Source organism: Emys orbicularis, chromosome 9 (genome assembly GCF_028017835.1).
Source record: "Emys orbicularis isolate rEmyOrb1 chromosome 9, rEmyOrb1.hap1, whole genome shotgun sequence".
Taxonomy (NCBI): Eukaryota; Metazoa; Chordata; order Testudines; family Emydidae; genus Emys; species Emys orbicularis.
In genome coordinates this window covers 100,178,532-100,188,320 of record NC_088691.1, presented here as the reverse complement: position 1 = coordinate 100,188,320, position 9,789 = coordinate 100,178,532, and the positions used below count along the sequence as shown (strand labels likewise).

Genomic DNA, 9,789 nt, shown 5'->3' with positions numbered 1-9,789 from the left:
AAGGGTAAAATGTTACGGTAACAGCTTGAGCTGCCCAAGAGTGCTGGGACTTGATGCTAGTGATGTTAGGATGAACCTAGCTTCCTGAGGCTCACTGGGAGAATTTCCATCAAAGCACCGTGCTCTAGAAAGGAAGCAGCAGGTGGGAGGGGAGCCGTTCTCTATAGTCAGGGGGTTTTGATAGCAGCCTGACCACTCCCACATGCCTTCTTCAGGTGCTTGACACGGCTGGGGATAAACATGCTATGAAATCTTCAGTCTCAACTAGGACCCAGCTTGCCCTTCATGGATGAGCTCAGACCCCTGTGCAGTTTGAGCTTTCCCTGCCTTAGTGCTCAAAAATAGGGCTTCACTATCAGTCCACACTTGTACCTAGCGCCTTCTCCAGCAAGCAGTCACCCCTGCTACTGGATTGCCTTAACAGCTCTAGCTGTTTGGGTGGTTGGCCTTGGACTCACAGTACTGTGCTCTCCCTTTTTCTTTAGGGACATCAGATCTGCTGGAGTGAGACTCCTCATGGCTGGCATCTTTATCCTGGAAGTGGGTGGGGGAATCACTTAGTCTTCTCTTAATTTTAACATTTGTTTACTTTGGGGGGCTAGTTTTTAATTACTTGATTAGCATTTTGGAAATGTTGTCTCCTGTGCTGTTGCAATGGTATGTTTGCAGTGGCTGCCTTGGGCGGTATGTTCCATGCTGTGGTAAAGACAGGAGACACCTGCTTTAAAATAAATAAATAAACTCCCTTAAAAATAACAAAAAAAATCCTGCATACAGCCCTGTGGTGGGCTCTATAACTATTGAATGACTCTACCCCCAGCCTTGTACTCGGATTCCTGCCACATGTGGCCCACCTAAGTTCTATCCTGTTTGTGATCCCCTTGGTAAGCGCGCAGCCCTGTTGAAAATACAGCCCAGCTCTGCTGCTCTCATCCTTTTCTGGGGGATTTTACTGCTCTCCTGCTCCCTACCTGTATGTTAGAAAATTGGGGGGGGGGGTAGTTCCCCCAGCAGCTCTTTAGGCAGTTAAGGCATTTTCTGCTAACTCCAGACTTTGTTGGCTTTAACAAGGATTTAAATCGGTCTCCGAGTAGGTATTTTGGGGGGACGGTTGCACAGCAGTCTAAAAGGTTTTCTGGGCAAAACCTCAATTGCAAGGGTGAAGTCCCATCCTGCCATGGGGGAAGGGGGTTCCCGGGCCGGGGTCGCGTGTGCGCTCGGTTCCCAGCGGAGGGGGAGCTAGGAGGGAGAGGGGCTGGGCCCCCAGCAGCCCCTCCTCCACTTTCCCTTGTGCGGCCGGCTGGCGGGAGGGCCCCTTGCCAGCTGCAATGAGCCCGAGCCGGGGGCACCGGGGCAGCAGGAGAGGCCTGAGCTCCCTCCCTCCGCCGCCCGGGCTCCGGAGCCGGATCCCCCGCCAGGTTCTCGGGGGGGCCGCGAGGGGCGGGCGCTGCCCTAGGGGCTGGGGACGGGAACACGCGGGAGGGCCCGCCCGGGCCGCGGGTCTGCAGCTCAGCTGACGGGCGAGTCCAAGTGCCGAGGGGCCGGGGCGCCTCCCCGCCCTGTGCCGGCTCCAGGCCCCTCCTCCCCCTTCCCCGCCACCAGGTGGTTCCGCCCCCGCCCCCCGGAGCGGCCGGGCGGGGCTCCAGCGTCGGAGAGGAGCGGGAGGGAGGGAGCGAGGAGCCGGCGGCGGCGGCGGGGACAGAGCGGTGCCCGCGTCCCCGAGACCCGCATCCCGGAGCAAGGCAGCCCGCGCCGCTCCGCTCCCCTCCCTGCGCCGGGCGTAGCCGGCACACGCGCCCGCCGCGCCCCGGGGCTCCGGCGGGATGAGCGGCGACGAGCTCGCAGGTGGGAGGCGGCCGGGCTCCGGGTCGCCCCCCCGCGCCGATCGCTGGCCCCCCGCCTCTCCCCCTGCAGGTGCCAGCCCCGGCTCCCCCGGACCCGAGGAGGTGAGGCGGGCGGCGGGGAGGGAGCGCCGGGCGCTCGGGCTGTGGGGGCGGGGCGGCTGGGAAGTGCTCGGGCTGCCGGGGAGGGGGCTCCGTAGGCTGCCCGGGGGGCTCCGGGGGGACCCTGTGTGCCAGGCTCTGGGGGAGGGGCGGCGTGGCGGGCCGCGCGGGGGGGGCTCTATGCCAAGCTCTGGAGCGGGGGGGCAGGGTGAGGCGCGGGCGAGCTGGGGGGGGCTGCGTGGCACGCTCTGGAGACGGGAGCAGGACTCAGCCGTGTGCCCGGGGAGCGGGGGGAAGACGGAGGTGGGTGCTGGGGGGCTGCGTGTCTGGCTGGGGGCTGTGAGGGGGGGCTGTGTGCCTGGCTGGGGGGGCTCTTTGTGTGCTGGGCTGGGCTTTGGGGGGAGGTGGGGGGGCCAGCGGGCCAAGCCGGCCGGAGAGGGGGCTGTGGAGCGAGGCGGATTGCGCTGGTCCGGGTTTTGGGGGTCGCAAGGGGGGAGCTGAGGGAGGTGGGGGGGGGACGCTGTTTGCCTCGCCGGGCTCCGGGGGGAAGCAGGGGGGTTGTGTGCCGGGGGGTTGTGTGCCGGGGACACTGGGGAGAGTCTCGGGTGGGGGGAGGGGGAGGTTGTGTGCCGGGCTCTGGGGACCTGTTTATTGGAGAGGCTGTTTACCGGGGGGGCGCTGAGTGCCGAGGGTGTATCTGAGGGGCGGGGGGCTCTGGGGGGCTGAGTGCCGGGGGTGTATCTGAGGGGCGGGGGGCTCTGGGGGGCTGTGTGCCGGGGGGGGCTGTGCCGGGGGTGTATCTGAGGGGCGGGGGGCTCTGGGGGACAGTGTGCCCGGGGGCGGGGGGCTGTGCCGGGGGTGTATCTGAGGGGCGGGAGGCTCTGGGGGGCTGTGTGCCGGGGGGGGGCTGTGCCGGGGGTGTATCTGAGTGCCGGGGGTGTATCTGAGGGGCGGGGGGCTCTGGAGGGCTGTGTGCCGGGGGGGGCTGTGCCGGGGGTGTATCTGAGGGGCGGGGGGCTCTGGGGGACAGTGTGTCCGGGGGCGGGGGGCTGTGCCGGGGGTGTATCTGAGGGGCGGGGGGCGCTCTGGGGGACAGTGTGCCCGGGGGCGGGGGGCTGTGCCGGGGGTGTATCTGAGGGGCGGGGGTGTATCTGAGGGGCGGGGGGCTCTGGGGGGCTGTGTGCCGGGGGTGTATCTGAGGGGCGGGGGGCTCTGGGGGACAGTGTGCCCGGGGGCGGGGGGCTGTGCTGGGGGTGTATCTGAGGGGCGGGGGGCTCTGGGGGGCTGTGTGCCGGGGGTGTATCTGAGGGGCGGGGGGCTCTGGGGGGCTGTGTGCTGGGGGAGGGCTGAGTGCCGGGGGGCTGTATCTGAGGGGCGGGGCTCTGGGGGACAGTGTGTCCGGGGGCGGGGGGCTGAGTGCCGGGGGTGTATCTGGGGGGCGGGGGGCTCTGGGGGGCTGTGTGCCGGGGGTGTATCTGAGGGGCGGGGGGCTCTGGGGGACAGTGTGCCCGGGGGCGGGGGGCTGTGCTGGGGGTGTATCTGAGGGGCGGGGGGCTCTGGGGGGCTGTGTGCCGGGGGTGTATCTGAGGGGCGGGGGGCTCTGGGGGGCTGTGTGCTGGGGGAGGGCTGAGTGCCGGGGGGCTGTATCTGAGGGGCGGGGCTCTGGGGGACAGTGTGTCCGGGGGCGGGGGGCTGAGTGCCGGGGGTGTATCTGGGGGGCGGGGGGCTCTGGGGGGCTGTGTGCCGGGGGTGTATCTGAGGGGCGGGGGGCTCTGGGGGACAGTGTGCCCGGGGGCGGGGGGCTGTGCCGGGGGTGTATCTGAGGGGCGGGGGGCTGTTTACCGGAGGAGTTTTAGGGGCTGCTTGCTGGGCTCTGGGGGCCTGTTTACTGGAGAGGCTGTTTACCGGGGGTGCTGTGTGCCGGGGGTGTATCTGGGGGGCGGGGGCCTCTGGGGGCTGTGTGCCGGGGGTGTATCTGGGGGGGCTGTGTGCCGGGGGGCTGTATCTGAGGGGCGGGGCTCTGGGGGACAGTGTGTCCGGGGGCGGGGGGCTGAGTGCCGGGGGTGTATCTGAGGGGCGGGGGGCTCTGTGCCGGGGCTGTATCTGAGGGGCGGGGGGTCTCTGGGGGGCTGTGTATCGGGGGGAACCCCGAAAGGCAGTGGGGGAACCCCGAAAGGCAGTGGGGGAACCCCGAAAGGCAGTGGGTGCCGCCACACGTTTTGGAGGAGGGGTGTTCCGGCGCCTGTCCCCGCCCCTACTCGGCTCCCTCCGGAGGATCCGCCGGGCCGCTCCTGCGGCGGGGAGTGACCCCGCGGGGGGCCGGCTCAGGGCAGGACCGGGAGCGCTGCGCGGGCGCCATCTTGGGCGGGATCAGATATCGGGGGCGGGAGGGACTCTTTCCCCCCCCTTGGACTTCTCGCTCCATCTCGGGCTGTGGGCGGAGGGCGGCTCGGGGGCTGCTCCTCATGGAAGGTGCCGGGCTCAGGCTCAGCCTGTCTCTACCCTCCATAATGGGACTCCTCCGTTGGGGTGCTCTGCCCTGGCCGGGCGGGCCCCCCGGGTGGATCGGGCTTGGGTGCCGCAGCAAACAGGCTTTTCCACTGCCTGTCCCTTCCGCAGGAGGTGTCAGCTGTGTGTGTTGGGGGGGGGGCGGTTTGAGCATTGGGAGGAGTGTGTTTGTGTGTGGGGGAGGTCTGGGGAGCATGTGGGGCTAAGCTTTGGGCAGTGTGTTTCTGGGGGAGGTCTGGGCACTGGGGAGCATGTGGGGCTAAGCTTTGGGCAGTGTGTTTCTGGGGGGGGGGGGTCTGGGCATTGGGAGGAGTGTGTGTGGCTGAAGGAAGTTAGCTTTCTGTAGCCCTGGGCATGCTCTCTGCTCTTTCCTTCATGCCAGTAACTTGGGGGTGGGGGGGAGGAGAATGCTCTTTCCAACCCTGCCAGCGATGGTTGGCTCCCCCCACCCACCTTAGGCAGTAAAGGCCTCTCCCCCTGCTCTCCAGGAGGCAGGTGCCCCTCCCTATGGCTGGAAGTGATTGTCCTTCAGCCCTTGGGGAAGAGGGGTGGTTGGGTGGAGTCAGACCTCTGGAGTTGGGATGTGACCAGGCCCTGGACTGTAGAAATTTCAGGCTTCTCTCAGTGTTTATCATGAACTTCCTCCTCTGCTCTTTGGGGTACTGCCCTTCAGAGTTGGGATTGAGGGGCTGGAGAGTTGGCCTTTCTGGTAGCTCCAAGTGTTAGATGCCTGAAGACCAGCAGGGAGGGGGCCTCCAAGCTGCTGGTGTTGACTCAGGCTCAGCCATGAGTTTTCACTGCCCTTGGGTAGCTGGCATGGACTGCCTGACTGAAATAAATGGTAGCACTGTGCCCATATGGCCTATCCCCAGTCAGTCAGATAAGTGTCCCTGTGCTGGCTGGGATTGGCTCCAGTGCTTTCATTTCCCTTTGCCTTGAAGGAGGTGGGTGCAAGAGGCTGTTTTGTGTAGGACTCTGGAGTTCCATAATGGGCAACTTGATTGTCCTGAGAGGAAACTTTTCTCACCTGTAATGGTGGCACAGCTGTTCTGATTCCCCTCCATAGAGCTGTAGACTCAGGAATCAGGGCAGGATGGTTCCCTAGAGTCCAATGCTCAAGGCTTTGTCTGAACTCTCGTGTGTTAATTGTGTAGGGGCCTGTTATCCTTCCCACTGGATCTCAGAGCAGGATTTCCTTAGGCTAGATCATGGTCCCTGCCACAAACACCCCAGTCCTGTGACTGCAGATAAATGGCGCTCATTGTAGGGGGCTCTTCCACAACTTCAGGGGTTCACCCTGTTTAGAAACCTTGTAGAAACTCAATATTCAAATATTTCCTTTCTACACATTGTGTGCATGTAGATTTGATGTGGTGGGGGTGTCGGCATGGGCTATGGCTGCAGGTTCTGGGTGTATCTTTGAAGGGGAACATCTAGGCATGCTGAATGTGTGGGTTGGTTTGGGAGAAAGGAGGGTCGTCTTGGTGGGCTGGGCACTGCAGGCTTCTGTGGTGGTGTTCAGGCAGTCTGGGACTGTGTGCGGGTTGGTTGTGGGGAATGTTGCGAAGGCATTCCAGGGCTGCATGTGCCAGATGTGTAATGGAGTTACTTGGTGGCTGGTGTTGCACACGCAGTCCTTTCTGACTCCCACAATGACATCTTGTAGCATAAGATTTAGTCATTGTCTGTAGTTAAAAGGCCAAGCTGGCAATGTTTCGTCAATTTTTTTTCTAGCCATCAAGTCTGAGGTTGGAGGTAGAGACTCTAATCAATAAAATGTCATTCTTTGCAGCCACCACAAAAAAGACAAAGAACCGTGGAGGACTTCAACCAGTTCTGCACCTTCGTGTTGGCCTATGCTGGCTACATCCCCTACCCCGAGGAGGTAAAACAGATTGGTGTGTGCGTTGTGCCATTGTTTAGTGTTGTGTGAAGGGGCCAATGTCCTGGGAGACAGACCTGGCACCTCTCCTTTCTTTCTTGGCATTAAGGTTTGGGGACTTCCTGCTGTGTCATTCCTCCGCTCATGTCTCCTTCCCTCCCCCAATCACTCCAAGAACATCACATCTGTGGTGTAGTCCTGTGCAGATCCTATGTGCTTTTCTTTGTCCTTGCAGAATGAACCCTGGACCCTTGGAGGCAGCATGAGTCCCCAGAACAGCACAGGCAGCACTCAGGATAGTGACAGCTGGGCCTCATCCCATTCCTCTGATTCCCAAGTACTGCCAGATGAGGGGAGGATCAGGAATGCCAAGTACAAAGGGGGCAACCTGTTCCTGAACTGCCCTGACTTCCCCAGCAGTTTCTATGCAGCCCGGCCCCAGCAAACCAAGAAGAAGAAACTGTCTGCAAAGAAGCTCATCTTGGATCAAGAGATGGAACAGAAGGTGACACTGGCTGGCACGAAGAATTTAAGTGATGTTCAACAGCAAAGGAAAGAGTCAGCTGTACTAGAGGAGCAGGCGCCTTATGTAATGAGAAAATGTCTTGAGTCTTTGGTTGTCCCAGCTGGTGAGCTCCGACCCAAATCCCTGTTGGAGGAGTTCATGAAGGAAGAAAAGGACTGGACATGTGGGGTTCAGGGGAGTGAGGTGCCAGTAGGAGGCTACTTTCGACCAAAGGAGCAGGAATCATGCCCTGAGGAGAGGAGGAGCTCCAGCTGTCAGAATACCTTGGATCAAAGCAAAGAGGAGGAGGGTACAAGCAGTGTCAACTCCCAGCTCAATTGTAAGCTTCCAAGCTAGTTTGTATGGGGAGTGTGGAGGGGTCCCTGGTCTGGATAGGTGGTTATGTCAATGCTTTGTTCTCACTGCAAAGCTGCATCATGTTCCAATGCTCAGCACCTTGCTATTTTTCAGCTGGAGGACCTGTAGGTTCACTGGCTTTGTGGGGAGCCCACAGCTACTGGAGTCCTAGCCTCACCCAACAAGAGGTGAAGTAGGGGAACTGCAAAGCATAGAGTCAAGGTGTTGGGCCTCAGCCTGTCAGAGTCCTTCTTTCCCCTGATGCAAACAGTGCTAGAGCCAGACTCATTCTTCAGCTTGGGAGACTCTCTCAAACTAACCATTTGACTGGTTTTAATTGCTCTTTTCCCTTTTGCAGCTTCACCTGTGGAATTCACAGTGGCACCTCCCAACACCAAATCAGAAGGTGAGTGGGACCCCATTATGTGTGGTACTGGTAGCCTCTCCAGCACGGGGAGCAGGGAGTCTTGCTTTGCCGCTGGGCTTCTTCCTGAAATGGGTGGGGATTGAACCAGACAGAGGGGAATTCAGGCCAGCATAGGACAGGCCTGGGTTTCCTTCAGAGCTGATCACTAATAGTCTGTGGGGGTTGGTGCTGAGCCCTATAGGCCTTCATGCTCCTGGGACAATGTATACTGCCTTCCTGTGTGCAAAATCTTATGCTATAAACTGGGTTTGTCTGGCATTTTCTGATGGAGGTCTGTCTCTCCCCTGCCCAGAGGATGATGCTTGGGACCTGATAACCTGCTTCTGCCTGAAGCCCTTTGCAGGGAGACCCATGATAGAGTGTAATGAATGCACCACCTGGATCCATCTCTCTTGTGCCAAGATTCGCAAATCCAATGTGCCTGAGGTCTTCATCTGCCAGAGATGCCGTGACGCCAAACAAGAGATCCGTCGCTCAAACCGAGCCAGGACAGTGCCCCGCAAACGCTTCTGTGACTGATCATCTCCCCCTGAGAGATGGTGATTGTGGGCGGGGGCCCTTTGTTCTAAGACTGTAGCCCAAGTTGGCTAGACAATCAATGCACAGTGACTATAGGAGGCCTGTGGCACTGGAAAGTGGGAGCATTTGTGCTGGGCATGCCCCCTGTACTTCCAACTCCAGGAAGCTGGCACGTTGAGACTCATTCCAGGAGGAATACTCTTTCTCTTGTGGGGATCATGTAAACTATGCAGCTGAGACATCAGTTTTGCCAGTGCAGTGGGGCCCAGCAGGAGAAGTGTCTCTCAATGGAATCCAGTGCAGTAGGTCAGCCAGAAACCTTCCTGTTGTAATACACATGGGGCTCAGTGCCTTTCCCCCAGGCAATCCAGGAGAGCCTAGTCCAAGTAGTTTCCCTCTGGTATGGTGGCTGCTTAGACTTATCCCCAGGGTGGTTGTTATCCCACTGGTGCCCAGTTCCTTTCCTGTGACAACCTCCTAAGAGTGAGTTTAGTGCTGGTGAAAGTTGTCAGGTGGCTAGTGCTCCCCTCCTCCCCCAGACTGTCATCTTTAATCTGGGCTGTATCTGGTTTGTTGAGTGCACAAGCTTCTCCCTCTACAAACCATGCTCTGGAGTGACACTCTCTGGGGGGAGGGGGAAGGAAGTTGTCCTCTGTGCTGTCATAGCCCATCAATTATAGTGATGTGGACATCTGCCCCAGGACCTGAATTGAGCACCCCTGCCTTCAAACTTGCTGCATGTGGCGTAAGCAATAGTAGCCCCTTGAGCCGAATGCACTCACTAGCTTCAGAGGTTGGGAAGAGAGGGGCAGTGTGTGGTTACTGTAAATATTAATGGAGTGACTGTAAATAATTTGTAACAGATGTTTAGAACATTATAAAACAATTCTTGCTAACCTGTAAAATGGAGTCCTCTGCTCCCAAACTTCCAGTTGCACTGTCATCTCTTGTATGAGGGGACTTAAGGAGTTGGGGCAGGAGCCCAAAACAGCTGGCGGGCGGGGGTGGGGGGAGAGGAGAACCTTTGGAAACGCGGGAGAGTCTCAGGACTTTCCCTGCTGTTGTGCACTGGGCTGTGGCCCAGGAAGCACCTTTGATGAAGGTGTGGTGGATGTGAACGAAGCCAACAGAGCAGAAAGAAAGTGAAGCTTTTGTCTGAATTGTCCAATCCCCTGAAGAATTCTCCAGTGTTAGCAGTCTAGGCTCCTCGGTGAAGTTTGAGGAATGTTAGTGTCTCATACAGACATATGGGGTCTTTTGCCTTGAGCCTCATCCACTATGCAAATTGCTGCCTCTTAGATTGGATGTGCCTGTTATGAGCACACCTTTACATTTCTAGACAGGATACTTGGTCTTCTCTCTCTCTCCCTCTCCTCAGGGAGGACATGACTGAGCTGGCTGGCTGCTGGGGGTTCCACGTGCACTAAGTATTAAATTCTATCTTCTAATTCTCCTTTTACCCCCCACCCACCAACGAACCAGACCTGTGTGCCTTCTGCACCTTCGATGCTGCATTTCAAAGATGCTGCTCACCCTGTGCTGGAGGCACTTGATTTAGTCATATAAACGGCAGGTGGTCTGACTCTTGGGGTGGGGGGGAAATGAAAGGAACCTAAGATCACAATTCCTATTTTTCCAAACTTGTGTA

At 59.3% G+C, this 9,789-nt stretch overlaps 1 protein-coding gene across 1 annotated transcript; it reads left to right on the top strand.

Moving 5' to 3' along the window:
• Nucleotides 1–1,823: 1,823 nt before the first annotated feature.
• Nucleotides 1,824–9,064, top strand: LOC135884144 (PHD finger protein 13-like). The gene is made up of 5 exons (XM_065411436.1): nucleotides 1,824–1,946; nucleotides 6,244–6,336; nucleotides 6,569–7,178; nucleotides 7,554–7,601; nucleotides 7,915–9,064. The coding sequence occupies exons 1-5, from the start codon at nucleotides 1,824–1,826 to the stop codon at nucleotides 8,139–8,141; spliced, it is 1,101 nt and encodes a 366-aa protein (XP_065267508.1). The 3' UTR covers nucleotides 8,142–9,064.
• The last annotated feature ends 725 nt before the right edge of the window (nucleotides 9,065–9,789 follow it).

What these genes read in the sequence shown, in the direction of transcription:
- LOC135884144 (XM_065411436.1), top strand. Translation starts at nt 1,824, where the DNA reads ATGAGCGGCGACGAGCTCGCAGGTGGGAGGCGGCCGGGCTCCGGGTCG. An exon ending in TGTCAACTCCCAGCTCAATT is followed by an intron (nt 7,179 to 7,553) that starts GTAAGCTTCCAA and finishes TCCCTTTTGCAG; the next exon opens with CTTCACCTGTGGAATTCACA. An exon ending in TCCCAACACCAAATCAGAAG is followed by an intron (nt 7,602 to 7,914) that starts GTGAGTGGGACC and finishes TCCCCTGCCCAG; the next exon opens with AGGATGATGCTTGGGACCTG.